The sequence below is a fragment of the Sorghum bicolor genome, chromosome 5 (genome assembly GCF_000003195.3).
Source record: "Sorghum bicolor cultivar BTx623 chromosome 5, Sorghum_bicolor_NCBIv3, whole genome shotgun sequence".
Classification (NCBI taxonomy): Eukaryota; Viridiplantae; Streptophyta; class Magnoliopsida; order Poales; family Poaceae; genus Sorghum; species Sorghum bicolor.
In genome coordinates this window covers 8,698,057-8,726,022 of record NC_012874.2, presented here as the reverse complement: position 1 = coordinate 8,726,022, position 27,966 = coordinate 8,698,057, and the positions used below count along the sequence as shown (strand labels likewise).

At 41.7% G+C, this 27,966-nt stretch overlaps 3 protein-coding genes across 3 annotated transcripts; all 3 read right to left on the bottom strand.

Moving 5' to 3' along the window:
* LOC8075528 (amino acid permease 3) lies at window positions 867-3,053 on the bottom strand. Its single transcript, XM_002449129.2, has 3 exons — window positions 2,304-3,053; window positions 1,869-2,226; window positions 867-1,770 (listed from the first exon to the last, which is right to left on the bottom strand). Exons 1-3 carry the CDS (start codon window positions 2,750-2,752, stop codon window positions 1,132-1,134), a joined length of 1,446 nt encoding a protein of 481 aa, XP_002449174.1. The 5' UTR covers window positions 2,753-3,053; the 3' UTR covers window positions 867-1,131.
* LOC8074333 lies at window positions 11,652-13,148 on the bottom strand. The gene is made up of 3 exons (XM_021460753.1): window positions 12,649-13,148; window positions 12,475-12,582; window positions 11,652-12,406 (listed from the first exon to the last, which is right to left on the bottom strand). The coding sequence occupies exons 1-3, from the start codon at window positions 12,746-12,748 to the stop codon at window positions 12,312-12,314; spliced, it is 303 nt and encodes a 100-aa protein (XP_021316428.1). The 5' UTR covers window positions 12,749-13,148; the 3' UTR covers window positions 11,652-12,311.
* Window positions 24,418-26,809, bottom strand: LOC8074332. The gene is made up of 2 exons (XM_021460965.1): window positions 26,491-26,809; window positions 24,418-26,405 (listed from the first exon to the last, which is right to left on the bottom strand). Exons 1-2 carry the CDS (start codon window positions 26,755-26,757, stop codon window positions 25,269-25,271), a joined length of 1,404 nt encoding a protein of 467 aa, XP_021316640.1. The 5' UTR covers window positions 26,758-26,809; the 3' UTR covers window positions 24,418-25,268.

Here is a 27,966-nt window from a genome sequence, read left to right as displayed (position 1 = left end):
CAAGAAAATTAGAAGGTGATTTCACTTAATATTCCAAAAATGTATTTGACGAAGTAAAGATATAATAAAATCAATCATGCGGTCAAAAAGGAGAAGGCACGAAATTCAAAATGCAGTAGATAATGGTTGGTACGACTCGGCAAATGGTTTAAATCTCGGTTCGGGTTTTTTGGTTTAAGAAACTTTAGTTTTCAGTATAACCTAACTAGAGCTGTTCGCTTGAGCTTATCTGCCGAAACTACCAACTAATGTTTTTCTCTCATAATAAATCAGCGAACGAATAGGCTCTAAATTTTCATACAACTATAGTTCGATTTTTGTTTTTTTCCAAAAAAACAAAGTCAAAGCCCTCTAGTCTGCTGCTGGTTGCTATCGGCCCCTCACCCATTGCTGCTTCCAACTACATCCATGCTCGCTGCTGGACGCCATTGTGCCCATGTACACTCCCTACTCGTGCACGTAGCACAGGCTAGGCTACCAAAGCAAGAGAGTTAGGGTTTGGTTCTTTGGGGCATGGAAGTGAGAGCTTGGAAGAGGTCGAGGGGGCTAGTCTCAATAGAGTTTTATCAAAGTTTCATTAATGTGGCATCATATTAATGAAGAGAGATGATAAGAGTTTCATTAGAGCAGAGAGAGTTTTATGAAGATGAAACTTTATAGTAATGTTTCTAAAATATAGATACGTTGGAAATTGGAATGCAAAACTCCCATTGAGTATGGGACTTTAGTCTTGGTAGGAGGGTTGTTTCGGTTGCGGAGCTAGTGATGCTTGATTTTGGTTTTTACAGTCGTTCTGTTCTTTGTGACCCTAAAACAGAAACCAAGAAAAAGATTTACAACCGAACTTCCACAAATTCAAAACAAAAAACCGAAAAAACCGGGGTTGCGTTCAGTACCCGATCTTAATGGTTGGGTTCAGATTTGTATCAAATTGAGTTTAGCAGGAAATTAGAGAATCTACGAGGTTCTATATGACAAAATGCCACACAAGTCGAGTGGCTTTGTTTTCACTTTTGTTATTATATCTTACACCCGGGACCCACAGTTAATGTGTAGGACCCCTACCAGTAGGTAGGTACACTACTCATGTGCACGGCACACGCCTCGTCGCCGGCCGGTGCCCTATCTAAACTAGCCGCTGAACGGGCGGTACACCTTGAGCGCGCCGATCACGTCGGCGATGGATCCGGCGGCGGCGGCGACGGACACGACGAGGCACGCGACGCTGAGCATCTGTAGGCAGATCCAGTGCGTGCTCCCCCTGCGCACGCCGCGCTGCACGACGTACATCTCGATGGGGAAGTAGACGGTGAGCGGCCAGAAGGAGACGGCGCCGAGGAGGCCGACGACGTCGCCGAAGAAAGGGAGCATCATGGCGACGACGGTGGTGAGGCAGACGAACGCCGTGCGCCAGGCGAGGCGGAACGCGCTGAGCTTGAAGGGCCCGACGGCGCCGAGCTCCCGCGCGATGAAGGCGCTGTCGGGCCACGTCGCCGCCGCCCACTTCTCGACGAAGGCGAAGAGCGGCTGGCAGAAGACCTGGTACGCGCCGACGAGGTGCACGACGATGGCGACGTTGGCGATGTCCAGCAGCCAGAAGGGCTCGTAGAAGCCGAACCCGGTGAGGAGGTTGTCCGGCGCGCCGTCGCCGAACGCCGCGTAGCCCATGCACCCGCACAGCATGTAGAACACCGTCGTCGTCGCCACGCTCACCATCGTCGCCCTCTTCATCACCTTCGCCTCCGACGGCGGCGGCGCCTTCACCGTGTCCTGAACGAACAAGCATTCGGCGGTAGATAAGAACAGAGGAACGAGCAGAGAACACTGTTGCAATCAGGTGATGAGGAACAGAGCTTTTAATTTCTTGCCTGGATCTCGATGAGGATGATGGAGTAGGAGTAGGCGAAGGCGATGTTGCCGAAGGCCTGCAAGCTGCGCCAGACCTTCTGCGTGGGCGTGATGCCGGCGCCGATGCTGATCCCGGTGAGGCTGCCCTGGAACCCGCCGTTGGCGACGGTCTGCATGACGCCGAGGACGAGGCCGATGGTGGAGTAGGTGAAGGACATGACGGCGGCGACGATGGAGAGCCACCATATCTGGTCGAAGTCCGGTATCTGCGAGAAGACGACCTCGGCGACGCCGAAGAGGATCATGTACGGGTTGCTGGAGCTCCGGCACGGGTTCCGGTGGCCCTTGACGTGGAAGCAGTCCGCCCTCTTGATCGCCCTGCAAACCCACCAGATGATGAGATTGTTGATTGATTAATCGAAGCAAGCAAGCAAGCAGCAAATCAAAGGGCTTACAGCATGCTGATGGATGCGGCGATGGTGTAACCGATGGCGACGCCGAAGAGGTTGGCGTACTGGATGGAGCCGCAGAGCGTGACCTTGGCGCCGCCAAGGCTGGAGCGGACGGCGTCCATGTAGGTGTAGTTGCGCTTCCCCGCCACGGGGTCGCCGGAGCGGTAGCACTCGGCGAGCAGCGTGGAGGTGTAGTAGATGACGACGGCGAAGAGGATCATGACGGCGGGGCCGGCCGCCCACCCGAGCTGCGCGATGGCCCACGCCAGCGACAGGACGCCGGAGCCGATCACGGCCGTGATGATGTGCGCGCTCGCCGTCCACACCGTGCCCGTCCGCCGCGGCCGCCCGTCGTCGTCGCGCCACTCCGCGTCATCGCCACCGCCACCGCCGCCGCCGCGGGCCTCCACCAGCGACAACTCGTCGAACGGGGCCTGCTTCTTGGCCACCATTTTTTTCCCCTCGCCGGCAGCCCGGGACGACGACGGCGATAGTAGCTATATTACTGCTACTGCTCCGGTCTAGCGGTGTTGTTGCTCGCTCGCTGTTCCGCGCTTGTGATGAGTGGGGGAATGAACGGGGAAGAAGGGGAAGGGGAGGTATATATAGAGACGAGACGAGAGACGAGGAGAAGACGGCGGCAGGGACAGGGGGAGCGGCGCGGCGCCGCATGTGGGTAGCGTGCCGTGGCAGCGGGCGGTGGGCGGCCCCGTGGCCGGGCGTCCGCATGGATCAGAGCATGGGACTGAGGGACATGGCAAGGGTGGCACCTGGCACAGCTCGTGTGGCCACCTGCATGCAGACCACTCACTCTTCCTACATAAATAATACTCTTTCCGAGGGTAACGACTAACAACCTTTGCCTTTATTTCTCCTGCAGTCAGCGCTCGGTGTCTTTTGCTAATCAGGGATGATGGGAAAATAGATGTCTACAAATATAATGCGGATTATCTGAATCCGTATTGTTGAAACCTGTAATATGGATATCTATATTTATATCCGTTTCTAAATGTGGATATTAATAAATGAATGTATCTGAATCTGTTTCTCAGTGTTTTTCTCTATCCGATTTCTAGATTTGTTTTCAGAAAAAAAAAATATATACATATATATACACAATGTAGTTTATTGAAGATGAGAGTAACTACACGTACGTGTAGTTACTCTCATCTTCAATAAACTACATTGTGTATGTATTCATACTTGTTTATCGGTTTGAGTATGTTTATATACTTATATTAAGATACTCTAGATCTTACCACGCGAAAAATTTTCAAAAAAAAATATATTTTAAATATATTACTTAAATGCCACTACTATATTATATACAATAAGTATAACCATATACTCTATGTATGTATGCATACTTAACATACATATCACTCTAGATGGTCTAGTATGATCATATACTTTGTCTATATACATTTCGTCCGGTCATATACACCTTAAATCTAGAGATATAGAGATGAGAGTAATTACACGCGCGTGTAAAAAAACGCGTATATATATATATAGGGAAATTCCTTTGTACACGTATGTATAGTTACTCTCATCTTCAATATATATATATATATATATATATATATATATATATATATATATATATATATGGATGGGATATCTGACATGTATCGGTATGCACGAGGAGCAAAATCTATTTCAAAGTTTCCTCTCGTGACCAGTGACTAATGATTTAATTTTAATATTACTAATGATGTGTTGAAACTATTTAGTAGTATATCTATAAGTAACTTTTAATATTAATTTAATAATACTATTAAGGATACACAAGTATTTTAGTATTTTTCTAATTTAGTTTAGATGTAATATATTTATCGTTGCGATTATTTTAACACATTAATTCATTTTTTGCTGATGTAAATTATCTTATATAAATTTTAATTTCATGATAAGTATTATATTAATAATATCGATTAATTTATATATTTAATTATAAAAGATATTAATGTATGACTATATTATTTTTTATGATCTATTCTTGTCTATAGACCTACATACTTTATTCTCTACATCGTGTAGTAATTTTGTAATCATGCATAATATAATTGATAAAAGCAAAATGGCTACTTGTTGTCTACCTTTATTGTTTAAATTTCTTCGCTTAACTTATTGTTTTATTGAATAATATCCATCATAATTTAGTATACTTCGATATTGTAGACTATTAGAAGTGTACTAATTTGATTTTATTTCACTTTGGTTATTGACAAACTTGGTAATGCTAAATTTATCAAATATGCATTTTGAGTTGAATTGAGTGAATATCCAAATAGATATTCAAATCCGAGATATTTGTTTTGTATCCGTATTCAAAAAGATCATTATTCATATTCAATTCCTAATAAAAATGTGGTAAAAGATGACACCAGGAACATAGTCCATGCGAATCCGATCAGTTTTCATCCCTACAGACATACTCCATACGTTCTAATTTTCTACATTAATAAAATTTACTCTAGCTTTTTCACAGTATATTTAGGTACGTAGCAAAAGTTACGTATTTACAAAAGCAAGACACAACTTGGGAGGTGTTTGGTTTGGGTTGTTAAAGTTTAACAGGTGTAGCATTTTGTTTTATTTGACAATTAGTGTTCAATCATGAACTAATTAGGCTCAAAAGATTCCTGTTGCAAATTACTCTCTAGCCATGTTTTTAGTTTCATAAATAGTTTACATTTAGTACTTCATGTATATGTTCAAACATTTGATGTGACAGGCGATAAACTTTACCGCCCGTAACCAAACAGGCCCTTACAAATTGTAATGTAGGGCGGGAGGTGTATACAAAAAAAAAAAAACCAAAACGACTTAAGGTTGTGTGATACGTGTATTCATGTCTTGAACTAGTTTGTCACGCACGATATGTAATCGCTGTGCGAGAGTGAGGTGAGGAAATAATGATTAGAAGGATGAGAGGATAGGGCGTGACATGTTTGGAGGAAAAGAAAGGCAGAGGCTTTTCTGCCCTCAATTGAGATGAGCAATGCAAGGAAAGGATCGAGTAGACAAGCCAAAGTGATATACTCTTTCCTACCCATAAAACAAGTCGTTTTGGACAATGACACAGTGTCCAAAGTTTAACTTTGACTTCTTGTTTTTATAAAAATATTTATTAAAAAGTGGTATAGATATATTTTTAGAAAAGTATTTTTCAAGGCAAATCGATTCATATGATTTTTATATTTTCAAACTCAACAACTTAAAAGTTATTCATAATTTATATTCTCAATATTTGATCCAAATCTTATCTAAAACGACTTGTTTTATGCGTATGGAGGCCTCAGCATGCATGCATGCTCAGCTCCCAAGCCCACAGATGCATGCATGGTTCACAGTTCATCACACATGCATGGGTTGGTGCCAATTCTGTCTCGTTTCGATCCGGCTGTTCTGTTCATCAGTCGCGCGTGTCCGCATGCATGCAGGATTTTTCTGAACAAAATGAGCTATGTCATGTGCAAACCAAGGTCCCCTGCTTAGTTTGCGAGCGATCACACGCAAACTAGCTAATAACTATATAAGGCGCGCATTATTGCTTACAAAAAGAGGGTATGCAGCGAAAGCAAAACAGGATACTTCTTTCCATATACAAAAGGGTGCACTGCTGCCTGCGCGCGCCTTAGTGATGCATAACTAACTAGTCATGATAATAGATTGAAGCAGGAGTTTGTTCTGTGTCACATTCAGAGAACCAATTATTAGAATGCTATATATGGGCTAATTGGATTTTGTGGATCTGAACTTTTGGGGATGTAGTTCCCCTCCTGCATGTTCCAAAAAAAAAAAGTTCCGATTCATCATTTTGCAAAACGGAATTAAACACCACGTAAAATTTTTGGTAAAAAAGTGGTTATTCTCCATTTTGGATTTTGGCCTCAAGAGGCTAAAAAACACAAAAGAGCCCCATGAGACCCTCGAGAGCAATAAATTCTGCATTTTAGATGGAACTAAACATGACTCTGAAAATTTTGGCATTTTGCATTCCGTCATTCTAAAGTAGTTGGTATTTTGCCTTTTACATTTTTTAGAACTAAACACCCCCTTTGTTTTTGTTTGTAGAATTCATTGTGAAAAAGAAGAGATAATAAAGAAGGAGAAAGGCTATATATATATACTTTGCTCGACGAATTCTAGGCCGTCTGATTTTGATTTTACCCCAGCTGTGACAGTCAATGGATCTTTGTTAAACTTGGAAGCAGAGTTCACAGTTGCAGGTAACCACAGTTGCACGATGGAGCTCTACTGCAACTGGGGTAGCTAGTAATATGGCAGGAATATAATCCTCCTCGATCTGGCACGCATCCTGTTAGTGCGCGCGAGAGTTGAGTTGCAGTGATCCGGTGAGGCAACGGCCAGCTGCATGCCTCGTAAAAAGTTTTTTTTTAGGGTACCACTTTCATTTTGTATTTAGCAATTATTGTTTAACCATAGACTAATTAGCTCAAAAAAATTATCTTTATCTTATAAATTACAGACAAACTATACAATTAGTTATTTTTTATCTATATTTAATGATTTATACATGTGTCGCAAGATTCGATGTGACGAAGAATTTTAAGATTCCTCGTCACATCAAATCTTACAGCAAATGCATGAAGTATTAAATATAGATGAAAACAAAAACTAATTGTACAGTTTGTCTGTAATCACGAGATGAATCTTTTGAGTTTAGTTAGTTCTTAATTAGACTATAATTTTCAAATAAAAATAAAAGTACTACAGTATCACGAACCAAAAAAAATTTTAGAAACTGAACAAGGCCATTGTGGTGCAGCTCAAGGCCAGGGAAGAGGGAACGGTGCCTCCAATTATTCCACCGTGCCGGTTGTAATGATGATCAAACGATTGATTAATTACCTCTAGGGTCACTGAAACTTTCTCATTCTTTCCTACGGCCGGTGACATACCAATCGCGTTGACTTTGCTTTGCAGTTGCAGCCAGATAAGAGACTAGCGTTGACCTACGCTGGACCGACGACGGACGACATCAGATCCCCATTCCCCGCGCCGTGAGAGACTGCTGGTGGTTTGCAGGAAGGCCTTCGTACGTACGTAGGCTGACACGTGGGGCCTAGGTCCTTCGGCACAACAGTCAACAGTGCCCTGTCCGTTGCGGTGGACAGGTGGCACGTCGCTAGTAGCAGTGACATGACCTCGACCGGTCGATCTCATCCGTCGCCCACCGCGTTGGGCAACCGTTATTTCCAGTTGGGCTGCTGGGCGAGTTAGGTCTATGTTAAGTGGAAGTTTCATGATTTAGTTTCCAATATATTAATATTTTGAAAACAGTACAAAAGAATTTTATAAGAATAAAACTCTCTCTACTCTGATGAAACTTTTATCATCTCTTACATCACTAATACAGTACCACATCAGTATGTTTAGTTTGCATGAAACTTTAATGTAACTCCACTAAGATTGGCCTCAGATCCGCACCCATACTGTGAACAGGAGAGCCCAAATTAGAATCTTTTTGGGACAGCTCCCCCACCTTCGGATTCAATAAAAATAGCTTCACTCCATGAAAATTTGCCAAACAATCTACATCTACCAAATTCAGATTCACCAAACAATTTGGCAAACAACCCACATCTGAGGGCCATATTCACCATTTTGGTGGAGCTGCCCAAGGGATGGTCCATGAAATGCTCTTTTAATTTGTACCTACTCGTGGAATTGAGTGGAAATTAGCCATCACTGCCACCGATTACACACTTTCACCGTCGTACCGATTCGTTCTGTTTTTCTTTCCTCTTCCACCAATGTCGCGGATAGGACTGACGCTCCCCTCTTCTACCTGACGCCGCTGGGAGGCCCCGCCGCCCACTTCCTCCTGCCTGTGAGCTCCTTCGGCAAGCCGCCCATGTGCGGCCCCCAGCCAGCGCCCCCTGGCCCGCCTCTCGCTGCTCCTTCCAATCCGGAAACCACTCCAACCTAGTCATCCCATGGCTGCGCCTCTCGCCACCGCTATTGCCATGGAGGAGCCTAGCACCGCCGCGCTTGACTGTGGCCCATCCTGCCACGCTTCGGCGCGCTCGGCCCAGCCGCGTCATGCATGACCGGCACCCATGCCCCTCACGTAGCACCGGCGCCTGTGGCCGGCACGGCACTTGCAACCGGTGGCCTTGTCCGGGGGTGGTGCGCACGGGGAGGATCCGGAGCTCTCATGGCCAACGACGCTTGTTCAGGGGCAGCACGCAGAGGGTAGGAAGAAGTGCGCGGTGACAGAAGTGAAGAACCAGGGGGGCAGTGTGGCAGCTGCTAGGCCTTCTCGACGGTGGACATGCCGGCGAACGACGAGAGTAGGCGCTCGTCAAGGAAGAAGCTTTTTTTAAAATATTTTAAATGGATTACAATCTCAAAGGCAAAGCAGGCTATTCCAATAAAAACCTCATTTCATGGATCGGGGAGCTGCTCCATAGTAAATCTCATATCCAAATTCATTTTTTCAGAGGTGAAGCTGTCCCAAAGAGAAAAATCATCAATTGGGTCATCTCTCACTACTTGGGATGCATATATATGGTGTTTGTATCTATTTTCGTGTAAATATGGATATTCATTTTCATATTCGATTTGAACATTGATATTAAATTAATGTATCCGTATTCTTTTTAAACTATTCTCTATCTGATTTTGGATTCGATAAAAATATAAAATATGTATAGCTGTATCCACTTATGATTATGACTAAGTAACCATGTAAATGAAAATAATTTTAATATAACAAATGATATGTATCATTATTTAAAAGTTATCTACGACTAATGTAGTTTTAATATTACTAATAATATATACGTATTAAGCTTAATTAATTTCAATATGACTAATCATATTAATTAGTACTTTATTTGATTTAGATACTTCTAGAATATAGTTTTATTTATTTAAATTAAATAATTAATACATATTATCGATAATTTTATTCTATTTTACATAATTAGTTATTGTAATATTGATTTGAGCTCTCACCGTCGTCGCCCCCGCTACTAGGTCCTCTGCCAGCGACACCGAAAGAAGTGAGGGTGAGAAGATAGTGAGAGGCACGTGAGAGAGAGCTACGGGTGAGAGAGGCATCTGAGAGGGCGCTGCTGGTGAGGAAGATAGAGAGAAGGGATGGTGGGCTATAGGATTTAGTTTCATTTATGTACTATGACCTAATTTTTGGGCCAAGATAGTTTTCCCTAATGTGTGAGGTAGGCTCGGCCATAATAAAATAGGTAGGCCTCTTAAGAGGTCTGCATCTGAAAGTGGTTTCTTTAAATCTGTTTTAAGAGAAGAGCAATATTTTTACCCTCTCCATAAATTCATATAGAGGAATTGTTTGTGACCGTCTTCATAAATAAAATGCCAGTTTTCAAAATTCCTAGGTATTTTAGTAGTCGGTTGAATTTTGGGACCATCTTTGTTATAATGACTAGGGCCTTGTTTAGTTCTGAAAAGTGAAAAGTTTTCGGTACTGTAGCACTTTCGTTTGTTTGTGACAAATATTATCCAATTATGGACTAACTAGGATCAAAAGATTCGTCTCGTGATTTACAGCTAAACTGTGTAATTAGTTTGTTTTCGTCTATATTTAATGTTTCATGCATGTGCCACAAGATTCGATATGACGAGAACTAAACAAGGCCTAGGCAGAGTTTGGAATGTCTGTCTTGTGAGTTGTGATGGCAACAGATGGCAGCGGGTGAGCACGGAGGAACAGTCTTTGGAAGAGACGAGCACGAATATGTGCGCGCGTGTGCCTATGGATATCATCAGATAAGCGTTCTCCGGCCGTCGTCCTGCATTTCCATCTTCTTCTGGTCTTCTGGATCGGCATAATCTGCCGCACTGAGAGAGACCCCATCTGCGCCAGCATATATGCATGGATGGATGTATACGTACGTGTGCAAGTCAGTATCATGCAGACGAGCGTATATGCATGGATGCATGCTTATTGGTAAACCACTTTCATGAATTTCTACTCCTGCCTAATGAATTCCGTGCTATATAGTGCACGTTCGAGATGCTTGGTAAACCCCGTACGCGACTGTGAGCTCGAGCAGCCACATGCAATATCGGAAACTCCAAACCGCTACGGGTTGCGGCCGCATTTCTTATCTGCCTCCGTCCAGCTTGCTTCAAGATCTGTGCTGTTGTCAATTCCCTTTCCTCACTATTCTCATTCCCACTCAATAGCCTGCATTCCCTGGTGTCCCGAGCACACCCTCCATTCCCACTTCCCATTCCTGTCTTTTTCGTTGCCGTATTCTGCCCGTCCCATCGCCAGCTCAGAGTACTGGCACGCACTTTACTATTCATTTTTTTTCATTTTTATTCTCTGCACTTTACTTTTCCCGCGCCCCCGGTTTTCCCACATCTGTATCTGATAAGCTTTTTTTTACCCATTCGTCTTATTAGGTAATTTTCATTTCTTTTTAACATGGTCACGTTTGCGGGTCTTCTTTAACTCTTCTCAAACTCCCAACCTTTGCACATCTTTATTAACCTTTTTTTTATTGCTCTCTTTTATTTGTTATATTTTTCTATATGTTTTTTCCTTTTGGTTTCCATGTCCAGAATTCTGTTTTCGTCTTTTTTGTTTCCCCCTCTGCAGAACTGCGCATGTTTTTCATTTAATTTTAATAAACTATTTTCGTTTGGATCTTATTTCATCTAAATCTGTACATAAATTCATCAACTACAACCATTATGTCTTTTTATTTTTTTTGATATACTAGAAATTTTGTCACGAAAATAAATTTGTACATTAATTTTTTTTTCAAAGTATGGCTTTTCCCCCTGTGGTCTTAGGCCTTCTATAGTTCCGAAAAGATTTCAAATTTTGATGCTGTAGCAATTTCTTTTCTTTGTTGTAAATATTGTCCAATTATAGACTAACTTCGTTTTGCACCTAAACAAGGCATCCATTTTTCAAAACAATAGTTTTTTCTTTTTAACATCTCCCTCATATTGTTCATTCCTATTGCACCTTTTTTTGGTAATTAGAGTCGAACCATACACTAACTCGTGGTGGGAGAGTATTCTCGCGTTTTTTACCATGTAAAGTGGAAGCTCTTGCATTTATCACACATCTTTCGATTTCGTTTCAAGTTATTTGCGGATCAATCATGCATTTTAATGTCAAAGCATTTTTTTATTGATCCGCAAGATCCGCAAGTTGGTTTTCTTGTTTCTTTAAATTGCTTTGCAATTACAATATTTATGTAAAAGTAGCAAAGTATTATACATTTTTTCATATCGATCATTTTTGTTTGACCCATTATTTGTAATTGTCAAATTGCCAAATTGCGGATCATGGCTCGACAAAATAACATTTATTACCCACAACCTGTCCCCCTCATCAGGCAATGATAGAAGGTTCTCACGGCCTAACAGCTTATCTGTTTGCCTACAGAAATTCAGGCATTGTTGCTCGCCTGGACAAAATCAACGGCATACATGTGCAATGACATGCTCTAATCACTGGTTCCTCGGACGCATGGATCTGCCGTAGGCATAGACACGGCGGCGCTTCAAGTTGCTCTGCACCTCTTCCAAATCAGTGAGCAAGTCAGCCTCTTGTGACTTGACATTATTAGTATTGGAGAAAAAAAATCACCTTTTTTTGTATGCACACCCCTCTTGTGACTTGTCAATGTAATACTCCTGAGTCACATCCACTTCAATAGCGACCTCTTCACTGTCCGAATCGGAATCACTCGAGTCTGAAGACAGCACCTCACAATCATCAAAGTCTGAATCAGCATGATCTAGATTATCTGTTTCTTTTAAACATCCATCAGAATCTGAGTCAGTTTCATCGGCAGACCCTGCAACAACATTAGTATTTTCCACATCATCATCTTCACTTTCAAGTCGGCTGTTATCGTTTAGTTCATCAGTATCTTCCATTAGTGTCCCAGCTTCAACATTAGTATCTTCCACATCATCATCTTCACCACCCAAGTATCCATCATCCCCACATTGTTGTGCCTCGTCAGCATCACTCTATTTCACTACGTCATCCCCACAGAAGCAATTATCGTGGTAATCAAACTGAATTGTACCAGCTGAAGCCCTGTTCAACAGATCTGTGAAGGATCCTGTAAAAAAACATACCCATTAAATAAACATTTTTTTCCGAAGTGTAAAAAAACATATTTTTACATACCATAATTTGTTGCATTGTAAGGTCCTCCAGCACCTAGCAGGATCTCCATTGCTGAACTGTAAGGTCCATTTGTTGAGAACTTTCCCTGTCCTTTGTCCCTAGCAAGACCTGTTAAATTAATGTAACAATTTGTCTTTGAGTAAACTTCTCAATTGAACAAAACTTCTCACTAACCTGATTCATTTGTTGACGCTTCAAACAATTTCTTGAAATCAGCTTTTGTTGTAACCGGCATTTTGTTCCCACCCTCATCATTCAATGTACCACCATCCATTCCCCTTGACAAAATATATCTTATACTTTTAGTACAGTATACTAAAATCTAGCAGTAAACTATAAAAAATATAATAAAATTTTACAATGTTCCCTGTCAAAATTTTACAATGTTAACTCATATTAATTTAAAAGACTAGTAAATCTAGCAGTATACTAAACTCCACTCCATAATCCACAAGTCAGTACATTGTTTTTACCATCAGAAATAGCGCAAGTATTTATACCACTCAGGAGCACAAAATAAAAATGTGTTGCTGACAATAAAAAAAATTAAATGCACACGTTGCAGTTTGTAGTAGTAGTAGTAGTTGTCGAATGCATTGCTGGAAAATATATACAGAATTTGCTATCAAGCAAAATATGTACCAACATTGAGACATAAAGGAAAAGGAAAACAAGAGCAGTACAAGACTTGCCTCATTTTTAAATTCGGATCTGGATCTGAGCGCGATTGACGGAAAACATTGGCTACCTTCTCATTTGTCCAATAGATCTAGTTTGCAGTCATGCAATGCTGGAAAGAGAACTCATCAGAGAAAGTGGGAGAAAGAGATCGAGACATGAACGCATTCACATATAAGATTTGAGAGGCAGAAAAATTGATGGAGAGAGAAAATACGAGCCGGACATACAGAGGCGGAGGCATAAATCTGGGAGATTCGCTGACTGTTGGGGAGAGGCAGAGTAGAGGGAGAACTGGAGAGAGCAGGTGCAGGAATACGTAGAGTCAGAAGAAAGAGAGAAGAGGCAGTGTTGGAGAGGGACGGAGGTAGAAGACGCATCGTGAGATGGGGTTGTATAAAGTACAAATCAAAGGAAAGGAATCGGGTAAGAGGGATTGCAGTTAGGAATGGAGGAAGTGAAGAGAAGGAAAGAAACATCGGAATAACGATGAACCAGGGAAAGAAGCGGGGCTTGCGGGAGAGTGCAATGGGATTTCAGTAGCGCGAATCTTGAAGCAATAGCAACGGCGAGATAGTGCATGCGGACGCAAGCCGTTGTGGAAAAACCGCCTTGAATGCAATATGCTAGCACTAGCAGCTTGCTTTAGTTGCTTCTCCCTTTAATAACCAGCCTATAGTCCTATACGTATATACTGTTACATGCGTGCACGTACATTTTGCAGGGCCCATGCATATTCTCTTGCTACTTGGTGGTGGTGGTTCAGCTAGCTAGTTGCCTGCCATGCACTACCATCAGTACGTACCAGCCATATGGATGCACTGATGCCACGTACATCATTGATCTATGGGTAGTCGGTGACATGATGGTAGGTAAGTCAAGGGTAAGCATGTATGTTCGCCTAAAATGAACGGCGCCTGAACATCATATCATCCATCGTCTGGAATTAGTGCAGTGGTGAGTGAGTGACCGGTCGGCTATATAGGATGCAGGCACGCCTGTTTCTCCTTTTCAGATAATATCACCAAAGGAAGAACACGGTCTTGTCCAATCCAAGAAGATAAATATATAAACATAATATGTGGGCATATTCAGTACGTACAACTAAAGTGGAGAACCGATCCTTTTGCGCCCTTCTCATTCTTTTTTAAACGATCGATGATCATCATCATGTGATCAGATCACCTTACACAAAGCTTCTTTGTTCTTTGTTGTACACTTTGAGTCAAACTAAATTAGGTACGTACGTGGGAGCCCTCCTGGCCCACTACTACTAAAGCATTCATGCATGCGGCGAATCGATTTGTGGGTGAGGAACAATTTTATTTTGCTGATACGTGATGAGATAATGAGAGATTATTGCAAACACGCACGCATGGGCGGGCATGGACACGTGTAAGCGTTGGATTAGAGAAAAAGAAAAACTAACATTCCAAAGCTAAAAAAAAACTCTTTTGCTTTTTATGGCAGGCACATCTCTGTAGACTATATATTTATGGATGCATAATAAAAATATAGTAGCATACTATATGTTTTATGGACACGCGTAGGCGTTGGATTAGAGAAAACAAAAACTAATAACACTCGAAAGCTAAAGAAAGTTCTTTTGCTATATGCACATAGATATACTATATTTATGGATGCATAATAAAAATAAAGTTGTGTATCTACAAATGCCAAAACAACCATAAATTGGAACGGACGGAGTACATCTTGATTTGACTATTGTCAACTAATTTTGGATGTTCCAAAAACAGATTCATGTTAATTAATACTCACAAAGACTCTAATAACCATGTACGGAACAATAACCATTATTAAGTCTACAATTTTGTTTTCTTCTATACTAAAAGCTAGAAGACATGAATGTACGTGGCATGTTTGGAGAAAAGGAAGGCAGGGGCTTTTCTGCCCTCAGATCAGTTGAGATGAGCGAGGAGTGCCGGAGTAGGCCAAGGCGATGTGGCCTGTGCGCCCTACACAGTACAAATTGGGCAACGGCTTTGCATGCTCGCCACCACATGGTTCACAGTTCATCACACACATGCGTGGTTTGGTGCCGATTTGTATTGTAGTATATCGTTTGGGCCCGTCTGAGTATAGTTTTCTTTTTATTGTCAGTAGGATTTGCTGAATGAGGTACGTCCAAAAACTAAGGCACGTACCCTGCCTAGTTTGCGAGCGATCACACGCAAACTAGCTAATTAAGGCCTTGTTTAGTTCACCCAAAACCCAAATTTTTTCAATATTCTCCGTCACATCGAAACTTACGGCACATGCATGAAGCATTAAATATAGTCAAAAACAAAAACTAATTACACAGTTTGTCTGTAAATCGTGAGATGAATCTTTTGAGTCTAATTAGTTCATAATTGAATAATATTTACAATAAACAAACGAAAATGCTACAGTGCCTCGAACCAAAATTTTTTGCAAACTAAACAAGGCCTAAGGTGCGCATTATTGCTTACGCGAAGATCGAGGGTATGCAGAGAAAGGGAAACAGGGTACTTCTTTCTAGTCAGAGAAGAGTGCAGTGCTAGAGAAAGGGATGAGCGGCACTGTGTTTTAGAGCAAGGTCAATATGAGCAGGTACAATAATAGATTTATAGCTAAGCTAATGATAATATGAAGGAGAAAAGAGAGAAGAGAGATGATAGCTTGGCTCTTACGTAAGCACCAAGCTGGACATGGATGTATAGGTAGTAGTGGGCCCAAATAGCAAGTGTTGTGAGAAGGAGTAAAAAAGAGAAGATATTTTAGAGACAAGTATGAAACAACTTATTGTATAACTTGGCTTTAATCACGTGACTTATAGCCAAGCACTTGGCTCTATTAGAGCAAGATCAATAATAGAGCCAAGTGTTTGGCTATAAGTTAAGTGATTAGAGCCAAGTTATACAATAAGTTGTCTCATACTTGTCTCTAAAATATCTTCTATTTCTTATTCCTTCTCACAACACTTGCTATTTGGGCCCACTACTACTTATGGATCCGTGCTCAGCTTAGTGCTTACATAAAAGCCAAGCTTTCATCTCTCTTCTCTTTTCTCCTCCACATCAGCATTAGCTTGGCTATAAACCCATTATTGTACCTGCTCTTAGGCCTTGTTTAGTTCGCAAAAATTTCAGTTTTTGGCTACTGTAGCACTTTCGTTTTTATTTGACAAATATTATCCAATTATGGAGTAACTAGGCTCAAAAGATTCATCTCACAAATTATAGGTAAACGGTGCAGTTAGTTTTTATTTTCGTCTATATTTAATAATCCATGCATACGATCAAAAACTCGATGTGACAGGAAATCTTGAAAATTTTTGCGAACTAAACAAGGCCTAGTGAATCATTGGTCACCACCAGAGCATGCATATATAATTAAGTAGTCATCATCCTAAGAGCAAGGTCAATAATAGAGCCAAGTGCTTGGCTATAAGCCAAGTTATACAATAAGTTGTCTCATACTTGTCTCTAAAACACATTCTCTTTTATATTTCTTCTCACAACACTTGCTATTTGGGCCCACTACTACCTATGCATCCGTGCCCAGTTTGGTGCTTACATAAGAGCCAAGCTATCATCTCTCTCCTCTCTTCTCTCCTCCACATCAGCAATAGCTTGGCTATAAGCCCATTATTGTACCTGCTCTAATAGGCCGAAAGAATTCAATGTCACGTTCAGAGAACCAATTATTAGAATGCTGTGGACTAATTGGATTTTGTGCATATGATGCACTTTTTTTTTATTTTAGCCCAACCGTCGTGACCGTCAATCTTTGTTAAACTAGAAGCAGCGCTCACAATGGCAACAGCCAGCTGCATGCGTGCCTGTATGCCGCTTTTCTCCATCTCAGAAAAGTTGGAGCAGGCTCTCCTCCAATGCAGCTCAAGGGGACCAGACCGTCGAATAACATTTCTGACGGGTAGCCGTCAAAAATAAGCCAACAGAAATAGGTCGATCGGAAAGCCGCTAGAAAATTATTCCTGTCGGGAGCTTCTAAATTCTAATGGCTTTGCTTTGACCAGTCAAACCTTAGTCCCACCAGCTTGACCGTTAGGAAAGAAAATCGATAGGAATTATGACAGTTTTCCTCACGCAAGCACCGACAAGAGAAATGCATCAGATCAATAGGAACCCAAATACACCAGAAATACAATTTAATATACAACCAGCTGCATGCTCTTTTCTCTGTGTACCATTAAGAAAGATAGGCCCTTCTTTCGTGTCACTAAAGAGTTAGAGCGGTGCGCCATGACACTTATTACTTTTGCTCAGCACGTCATTCCGTCCGATTTCACTCCTAACATTGGTAACAGCGCACCCAAATGACTTAGATGCCCTTCGGAGGGGCCCGTTCATCAGCCACCCAACCTTCTTCAGTGTTGTCACGACCGTGAGCTCCATCTCTGCCCATTTGGGGAGCATGCTGGTGATTGGGGGGGCTGACCGGGCGCATAGGAGAGGCTACCGCGGCGGTGCGCGGACGACACAGAGGGGCACGTCGGGGTTCAGTGATGGTGGCTGAGTAGAGCACGAGATCGATCACGGTCGTGAGCTCCGTGGACGCCTCCTCCCCGACGGGATGGCCACGGTTGGCGACCGATGAGGGGAACACCGTCACTAGATGGGAATGGGAAGCCGCGGTCAGGGGCACGATGGTGACCATCCATGCCCGTCCTCTCCTCGCCGACCTCCCTGGCATTTGGCCCTCCTGCTCCTACTCTCTCCGCGGCGCCGAGCGGGAGGCCATGGAAGCGGTCGTGGTCAGGCCCGACGCCGACGCCATGCTCACTAGCACCAAGAGGTGGAGCACCACGGCAAGGGAGGCCGTGGCGTCTGGTGGGTCCTCGGCAGAGGAGCAGTCGTGTCTCGCGTTCAGGAGGGGGGTAGCCGCGGCCGCAGCTACGGGCCCTGCCGGGTGTCCCTCTCCCCTACGAAGGCGTCCTTGGGTGAGAAGGACGAGGCAAGCAACGAGGAGCGCGTGCTGCGGGCATAGGGAGAGGAAGAGGAGCTCAACGGGCGAGCAGCCCACCGTGAAGGAGAGAGAGAGAGAAAGAAAGAGAGTGAGGATATTTTGGACTTCTTTACTAGGCGGACCGACATGTCAGAGTTGCTAAATGGTGAGAACTCGATGGAAGGTGGACATGATGGCTTGGTAGAAAAAAAAAGTGTCATGGTATAGAGGTCCACTCTAACTTTTTAGTACCATGAAGAAAGGGGCCATCTTTCTTAATGGTATAAAATCCTCTGATTTGTAAGGCCACACTCTCTTCGTTCCAAAAAGAGTGTCGTTTTAGGTTTTCATGCCATAAGTTTAACTCGATTTTGTAGAAAATACGTGCAATATTCGTATCTTTAAATAAATTTGTTAAAAAACTAGACTTAAAGATGTTTCCAACGATACTAATTCTGTACTATAAATATTAATATTTTTTACTATATATTTAGTGAAAGTAATTTCTCGAAAAGCATAAATGTCACTAATTTTGGGACGGGGGGAGTAAGGCCCTGTTTGTTTGGTTCCACCTGTTAAAGTTTACCGCTCGTCCCATCAAATATTTGGACACATATATAGAGCACTAAATTTAGACTATTTACAAAACTAAAAATATAGCTAGAGAGTAATTGGTGAAACGAATCTTTTGAGCCTAATTAATTTATGATTGGAGCACTAAATTTAGACTATTTACAAAACTAAAAATATAGCTACAGAGTAATTGGTGAAACGAATCTTTTGAGCCTAATTAATTTATGATTGGACACTAATTGTCTACAGTGTCTGTTAAACTTTAACAGGTCCAACTAAACACCCTCTAAGTGTTGTTTGAGATAGAGTATGGAGCAGGAGGAGGAAGACGACGACGACGACCGAGAGACTCGCGTTGACCTAGGTCGGACCGACGCCATGCATCCCCATTGATTCCCGCCGTACATAGGCTGACACGTGGTCCTGGGTGTTTCGGCACAATGCGCTAGCTGTGCCCGCTGTGGTGGCCAAGTGGCAGGTCGCTTGACGCTAGTGGCAGTGGCAGTGGCAGTGACACAACCCCACCGCCACCGGCCGATCGATCTCATCCATCGCCCATCGAGTTGGGCAACCGTTAAGTTGTTTCCAACGCTACAGATCAGGTTGGGCTGAGCTAGCGATCGAGATGATCCTCCGCTCATCGATCTGCATCGTGCATGAACAACAGAGGTGACTAGCCCAAAATAATTCTCGTAGTGGTCGTCCTCGTCGTCGTAAAATCAGTTGGCCGGCCGGGCCGGTCAGCCATGGATGATGCGCATCTCGGTAGCTTGTTGATCTGTTGTGATGGCAACAGATGGCAGCGAGCACGTACGTACGTACGTACGTACCGTGGAGCAGTCGTCGTTGACTCGTTGGGAAGGAGACGAGCAGTACGAATATGTGCGCGTGTGCATGGTCGCGTGGATACCATAATCAGATAAGATAAGCGTCTCGATCGTGCGTGCTGCCGCGATCCATCTATCTATCTATCTTCACGGCATAATGTAACGCCCTAAAAATAAAAAATTTTCAAAATTTTTCGTCATATTGAATCTTATAGCACATGAATGAAATAGTAAATATAGTTAAAAACAAAAGATAATTACACAGTTTGTCGATAAATCACAAGATGGATTTTTTAAACCTAATTAATCCATAATTGAATAGTATTTACCATAAACAAACGAAAGTGATATAGTGGCCGAAAACTTATTTTGGTTTTGGCGACTGAACAAGGCCATAATCTACCGCACCGCACTCACACCATCGTCGTCTCTGCGCCGACATACATGTATGTATGTGCATGCACACGAGCGACGACGTACGCTCTACGATGGATTCTATGCTAGGGCCGTGTTTAGTTCCCGATGAGAAATATTTCGCGACACTATAGTAATTTCGTTTGTTTGTGATAATTATTGTCCAACTATGGACTAACTAGGCTCAAAACATTCGTCTTGTCAATTTCGACCAAACTGTATAATTAGTTTTTATTTCCGTCTATATTTAATACTCCATGCATACGTCTAGATTCGATGTGACGAGAAATATTGAAAAATTTTGAATTTTTGAGTGGAAGTAAAGAAGCCTAAGTAAACCCCGTACACTGCGAGCCGCCACATGCAAACCTGCCTTATACGTACACGTATATATACTGATGATACATGCGTGCACGTATACGTACATTTGCAGTGGACCATGCACATGCATCTTATCCTTGCTACTACTTGTACTTGGTTAGCTACTCTAGCTAGCTACCTGCCATGCGTGCATCCACTACGTAGATCAGTACGTATACTATACGTTGCAACAAGAAGGGACATCATGCTTCATCAATATCAGGAAGAAAAAAAAAATCGGCGACGTGCTGCGGTGCTGGTAGGTAAGTTGGGTAGTACGTATATGCGCGTGCATACATGTTCGTTCGCCTGAACGGCTGAGGCGTCCAAGTGAACCTAATTTTTTTTAAGATTTCTTATCCCATTGAATTTAAAACGCATGTATAAAGCCTTAAATATAAATACAAAAATAACTAATTGTATATATAGTTTATCTGTATATATGAATCTTTTGAATCTAATTAATCAATATTTTTAGACAATAATTATCAAATACAAATGAAAGTATTACAGTATCCAAATCTCAAAAAATTTTGGATTTTAAGCCTCAATCATCATATCCATCGCCTGTCTAGCTTTCCCCGCGAAGCATCGTGCACTAGTGCTTGAGTGACCGGTCGGCTATGGGGCACACCACATTCTCCTTGCCGGTCTTGTCCGATCAAAGAAGATAAATAAATGTACTAAAGCTTTGTGTTATAAATATATAAAAATATATAATATATGGGCATATTCAGTACGTACAACCAAAGTGGAAAATATATCCATCCTTTTTATTTTGCGCCCTTTTATTTCATTCTTTTCATACGAACGATGATCAGGTGATCACCTTACACAAAGCTTTGTGTTCTTTGTATATGGTACACTTTGAGTCAAACGAAATTAGGTACACGTACGTGGGAGCTCGTTGGCCCACTACTATACTAAAGCATGCGGCGAATTGGGCGTGGGTACGCGACGAACAATAATTTCGCTACGTGATGAGAATGACTGAGATTATATATATTGCAAACGCGACGTATGGCGACACGCGTAAGCGTTGGAATTAGAAAAAAGAAAAAAAGAAAACTAACCTTCCAAAGCACTCTTGCTTTTTATGGGCATCCATCTCAGCATCTGAAGACCGTAGTTGGATCGACCAAGCAAAGCATATGTGCTGCTTTTGAAAGCAGGGCCCCGGCCGTGCATGCATGTCCATTATTGTGCTCTCGTACGTACATGCGTATAAATACTTAAGCACACTAGTTACACCAATTATATTGAATCTACATTTTGTTTTCTTCTATACTAAAAGCTACAAGACATGAATGTACATTCACAAGTAAATTTCTGTAAATAAAAATTTACAACAATTCGTATCTAAACTCACAATTCATTCATTACTAATACCAGTAAATATTTATATTAGTTACAGATATAATGTTGTGTCGAGTCATTCTGATGCATTACATCTTCAACGCTAGGAGCAGATAGAAACCATATCCAGTGCACAAAAATTTGAGTGTTATTACACAGTCTTTTTTATCTCATCAAGCAGACAAGCACAACAACTTTAGCATACAACGTCTCTGCATCTGAGACCATTTAAGAAAAATTAAAAATTTAGAAAATTAAAACATATTTTAGGCCTAAAAAATTTTAAATGAAAAATAAGACTACTACAAAGTTATAGATCTCTTAAAACTTTGATATAAAGTTCATCTACATGTGATTTCATTTGAAAAATTATGATTTTTTATGATACACCTATGTTTAGTAGCGGATAAAATTACCTAATATGGGTGAAAATCATCAATACCTCTAAAATTGGAGGGCGTTTCTAGAGTTGACTAGAAACACCAACCACCTCTACAATAGAGATACTTTTTTAATATAACCATCTCTAGAAACATTTGTACGGGCGGTTTTTGATATAATGTAAAAAAAAGGTAAGGCTGCCGAAAATCATACATAAGCAAATCAATATACTATGAATAAGTTAGTGAGTGAATAAAGAATATGGTTGTCAAATAAACTTATCAAATGTACATATATCACTAGTACAAGAATAACTTTTAGCAATAGAGGCATTTTGTGGGTGAGGCGGCTCAACTTAAATCCGCCTCTAAAAATGGTTTCTAAACTGAGCTGCCTCTAGGAATCAATTTCTAGAGTCCGTACAAACTCTAAGAATGCTATTTTTTTAAAAAAAATATACACTTTATAATTGATGCCTTTTTTTAATTCAAAACATTTGTATTCCGCAAAATCTGTTTGAAGTTCTCACATTCGAAATTCAACTTTTTCTATTTTTTTCAAAGGACCAGGATGGAGAAATAACCAAAATTTAAAGTTATAGTTCTAAAAAAATTTAAAATATTGTGGTTGCTGACTTTTTCATTTGAAATAATCTATGCTTTCAAAATTCAATTTAAAGTCATCACATTCTGAAATTTCAATGTCAAAGAGCTATACAACTTTGTACTTAATGACCTTTTCATTTGAAACCGTTTATCCAAGAAAAATTCCTTTTGATTTTCTCACATTTAGCAATAATAATGGTTGCATGCGTCGTGAGGTGGTAGCAGGGATGGGCCTAGGGAATACCCAAAGAAAATTTTGCAAGAAACTTTTGTATGCTAGCAAATGTGCCCATACATGCATTGCAACGAGACCTCAATACATATAGGAATCAGACTCTGTATTTATCATTGTTAGATCATAGTTGTTTTAGTTCGTATGAGTATAGATCATGAGTCCAGGTCCATAAGAGACGGAGGGGGATGAGACGAAAAAATGGGAGGATAGAAATTTTGCGTCTTTAATACTAGATATAGATATAGATATAGATATGTGTATTTTTTTATAGAAAAAGGAGAAAACAAAGTCAAACGAGTATCCTGTAAGAATTCAGGTCCAAATACACACATTCTTCTGTGGTTCCTTCTTCTGCAGATTTCCCTCCCCGCTCGTTGGCCCAACAAGGCCCAGCACCCTGTGGCCCAACTTCTCCCACGCCAGGCTCCCTGGTGGCGGTGGCGGGGGCAGCAGCGGACTCCCGCCGGCGGCGAGGGTGCGCCGGCTGGCGTGCGCACGGGCTGCGAGCCTGCGACCTGACTGGCGAGCGGCCTCCGGCAGAGCACAGGCGCATCCAAGACCTGGGCCCAGGGCCCGTGGTGCCGCGGGGGACTACTGGTCGGCATCATGCTTTGTTCATGTAGATCATAAACTTGGGCCTTGTTTAGTTTAAAAATTTTTGCAAAATAAACACAATAACACTTTTATTTGTATTTAACAAATATTATCTAATTATAGACTAATTAAGCTCAAAAGATTCATCTTGTAAATTACAGATAAACTATGTAATAAGTTTTTTTTATCTATATTTAATGTTCTATGCATGTGCCGCAAGATTTGATGTGACGGAGAATCTGAAAAATTTTGCAAAAATTTTTAGGATCTAAACAAGGCCTCGGGTATAGACTATAGAGTACTAGTTTAATATAAAAATACCAAATTGCAAAAGAAAATTTACCATTGCTTACTGAATTGCCCAAACAACCACCAAATTTCACCCTAAAAACTCAAAACAACAATCCCAAGGCATGAACAGAGGCTACAGTTTAATATACACCCCTAATTCCAATTGTCCTCACAAAAATTGCACTAATTTAAACAATGGTTTAAAACACAAGTATTATGTGTCATCTAAATATTTGTTATTTGATAATGAAAAAGATGTAACCATTTAGCACCATGGTTAGAGAAACCAGTCCAAATAAGTTGTCATTTATGAGCCAGGGTAATACAGCAAAAGTTCCTAGCAAATACTCCATCCCAAATTATAAGATGTTTAACTTTTTTAACTGGTCGTCTCATTCAAAAAATTTGTGCAAACATAGTCAAATTTAAGTCATTCTTGGAAAACTTTTATTAATAAACCAAGCCATGATAAAAAAAGTGATATTTTACACAATTTTTTGAATAAGACGAGTGGTTAAACTTGGTGTTAAAAAAGTTAAACGTTTTATAATTTGGGATGGATTGAGTACTCTGCTTGCATTTTGAAAATTAACATTTCTAAAAACCAAGGGAAATTGATTGTATAGCCAGCATGGGGAAACTTTATCTTTCTGAATTAAAAATGCAAAGTTAGGAAGAATTGGATTGAATATTTTGACAGTCCAAATGTCCAATCAATATTCTATTAATATTTGTAATGAAGTTTCAAAAAAAAATTGTAATGAAATAAAAGAGGATACAGTGAGATTTGGAAATGATGAATCATCAGGACTGATGGGGTGAAGGTTCTTAGTAGACAGTAGCAATGTCCAGACTATTGTCTAACCACTGCCAGATATTCTGGCAAAAGGGCTTGGGCACACACACAAACTGTTGGTACTGCAACCATTATGAACTCACAAAGCCATGGAACATTAATTTTTTAGGAGCAGACATTATTAACTTCTGGCCTCAACTAAAGCAATAACAGAAAAGATTGCCTTCATTTCATTCTTCATTTGGCCAAGTGCGTCAAAGCATTAAACAAGATATGGTCCAGTTCAATATGAATGGCCGGATTAATTTTCGTTGACATTTCTTCAATTACTAAGCATCATGCATATTCTATAGGAATGGCCCAATTTTAATTTTCTTAGTGCTCTTCTCCCTGAAAGAATTTCCAAGCAACCCTCAACATTCACGCTAAAAAGATCAAACCAGCATCCCAAGACATGAATAAAGGCTGCTTATGTAACCAATTCACCTACTGCGAAACAGAAGGCCTAGCAGAAATTCTGGACACCAGTCCTTGGATATGTTGTCAATATCAGTTAAAAATGCCAATTGTTATGTGAACAATTGCAAAACTTAGTCATCGAGTAGGATGAGCAGCATGCATTGTTTACCAGGACGCTTTCATTTTGTGTTTTCATATTGGTTCTGAAATGCAAGTCAATACATCAGTCCAATGTGTGCTACAACTATATGCATCTGCCATTGTATTACTAGTGCTCAATTGTTTTGTTGGATGCCACTGCCACCATAATACTGTTTTGTTGTCTGACGAGAAAATTCTGCAAATGTCATCCCTTCTTTTAGCCTTGACGACAGAGGGGGGATTTTCTTATGAATTCCTTGCATAAATGCATCTTCATCACAAGGCCCTGCTGATCCATCACTGATGGCTGAAGTCTCCTTGCTAAGAATGGATTCACCTTCATCTAAAGAGTAACCAGGATAAGCTAAAGTTTTGTCCCATGAGGGCTGTAGGAAGACAACAAAAGTTTCACGGCTGATGTCCATGGAACTCAAAGGTCTACTCACAGCATGAAGTGTAGATTTCAATTTCCCTTGGGACAATATGTCTGCTGCCTCTCCAACCTGAACGATGAAGCTCTCAGGAGAGCATCTAACAGAGAATAGCTTCCTTCCATTGCATAACTGCAAGTGTGTGTGCCCATCAGGAGGATGACATTCCAGGTTAACCAAACTATTTTCATCCTCAGAGGCACTCAGGAACAATGGTGCTGTTAAAACTGTGAAGATCCCATAATCATAGTGCCATTCCTGCCATAGGTTTAACAGGGAAATTTCAGCAGCCGCCTGACCCTGAATCGAGGCATCCTTAGAATCATTTCCTTTTATTGACACTACAGTAGTCCCATCTTCTGACTTAATGCAACACAGGCACAGTGATCCGGCCCTCCTTCCAGAACACGACTGATAAGGTTTTACTGCCACATTATTCACCAAACATTTCCTCTTTGTGCTCTTATCCCTGATAATACTGTTATCCAACTCAGAGTGGTAGTGAATGAGCCTCGCCTTTGCCGTCCCAAAGTCAGTGATGCTCTGCTCTAGCTGACCTTTACCAATAACAATATCGCAAGCTCGTGCAACCAAAATCCCAAGCTCCATCATGTACAAACCAAGCTCCTCAACGAGGTCACCAAGATTCTCCATATCATCATCACCGTTAGCCTCGTCGGATTGGTTACAATCCTGTATCTTATCCGAATAATTAAACCCATTGTTATTGTTCACAGACTCTAGCAAGGTGAGTTCACCTGAATGCCTTAGAAGCTGCGCGAACGAGGATACGGACCGATCGAGCTTCTTCAGAGGCACGTCGCTGCCCAAACCATGCTTCTGAAATAATCCATGGAAAAATATCAAGGCACATTGCAGTTTCAAGGTCAGCAACGAGAAGAAGGAACGGGGAGGGGAAGGGTACCTTGAGGAGTTGGGAGCGGGTCGGGTGGTCCATGAGGGCCAGGCGTCGGGCCAAGGGGAGGAGTCTCCGCCGGAGAGCGCCCACGCGCGGCACTCCGGCGATGGCCAGCAGCCCGGACCCGCCTCGGCCGAGCTCGGTCGCGACGGTGTCCACAACGCGTCGGCAGCGGCCGTCGTCAGCAAGCGTATCGGGCGATAGCAGGACGACTAGGTCGGAGAAGGGGATCTCCGCGATGTCCAGCGCCGTCGCCGTCGCCGCCGCCGCCATCTTCGGCACAGGCAGGACACTGGAGTAAAGGCAGCGGCGGCGAAGTCCGTCTGTGTAGTGTGTCTCAGGCGAATGGGCCGTGAGTCCATGACTTTGTTGGGCTGTGTGGACCTGTGGTAGTTTTTGGGCTTCGAACATAGTAGTAGATGGAATTCTCTAACAACAAAAAAATGTAAATTACATGACCTGTTCTTAGAGCGTGTTTGATTGGAGGTATTTATAGATGGACAACGGGCTGGCCTGGCCCAATGGGGGTCGGGCCAACAAGGCATGTCGTGCCCCATGGGCCATGCCTACCAGGCATGCGGGCCTAGCCTTTAGCCCAAACACAGTTCGTTGGGCCACTTTTTGTGCGGGGCAGCCCGATGAGCATGACCTTTTTAGCAGGCTGGGCCAGCCGAAGGTCCACCAAATACTAGGAAAATACTAGCCTAAGGTGTACCTGCGACTCCTCGATGGTTCTACCCTTAGCTTGGGGGTTGGTTGCTAGGAGCTCGGCCATTGCCACAGTTATTAGTTTTCTAGTTTTGTATGGGTGTGTTGGCATCCGCTATTGTCTATCTAAATCCACACTTAGCTCAGTGAGCGTAGCGACCAAAATAGCAAATTATGGGCTAGCCCATGGGCCTCGGGCCTTATGGCTATCTTTAGGTATAACTATACGTGATTTAAGGTCTGTTTGGTTTGATTTAGTTCTGACTAACTTTTAATTCTAAGTGTTTAGCTTAGGTGATTTAAAGGGACTAAAGTTGTTAAAAAAAGAATAAAATGCTTGTATTAATTACCTAGGATCTTTGTTGCTCCGCAGTAATGAGAGGCAAGGGTGTCTTTTTCAGCCCTTTACTCCTCTTTAGTCACCCACTTGGTGAATAGATGACTAAAACTATTTGAGGCTTTTACATGTATGTCATTATGAAAGTTGGTAATTACCTACAAGCCATTAAAAAGTTGAGCTCTCACAGGTGCCACTGCTTCAAATTTTTTTGCCATCTACGCCACTTTCGTCAGATTTGACTCTAGCGGTGTTAAATTGCAGGCATGAAAAGTCAAAAATACCCTCATGTCTAAATATTCAATTAATTTTTTTGAGCATTTTAACGATCTCAAATGAAAAAACTGAAAACTAGAAAGTCGTAGATCTCGTCGAGATCTACAATATTTATATAAAAAATATTTTTATTTGATTTTGTATAAAAAATATTTTTTTCT

Bases quoted from the DNA above. Each gene is read 5' to 3' on its own strand.
- LOC8075528 (XM_002449129.2), bottom strand. From the start codon at position 2,752: ATGGTGGCCAAGAAGCAGGCCCCGTTCGACGAGTTGTCGCTGGTGGAG. The intron at 2,227-2,303 runs GTAAGCCCTTTG...GTGGGTTTGCAG, and splicing joins GCCGCATCCATCAGCATGCT to GGCGATCAAGAGGGCGGACT. The intron at 1,771-1,868 runs GCAAGAAATTAA...TTGTTCGTTCAG, and splicing joins TCATCCTCATCGAGATCCAG to GACACGGTGAAGGCGCCGCC.
- LOC8074333 (XM_021460753.1), bottom strand. From the start codon at position 12,748: ATGGATGGTGGTACATTGAATGATGAGGGTGGGAACAAAATGCCGGTT. The intron at 12,583-12,648 runs GTTAGTGAGAAG...TTAATTTAACAG, and splicing joins AGCGTCAACAAATGAATCAG to GTCTTGCTAGGGACAAAGGA. The intron at 12,407-12,474 runs GTATGTAAAAAT...GTTTTTTTACAG, and splicing joins TTACAATGCAACAAATTATG to GATCCTTCACAGATCTGTTG.
- LOC8074332 (XM_021460965.1), bottom strand. From the start codon at position 26,757: ATGGCGGCGGCGGCGACGGCGACGGCGCTGGACATCGCGGAGATCCCC. The intron at 26,406-26,490 runs GTACCCTTCCCC...GGATTATTTCAG, and splicing joins CCCGCTCCCAACTCCTCAAG to AAGCATGGTTTGGGCAGCGA.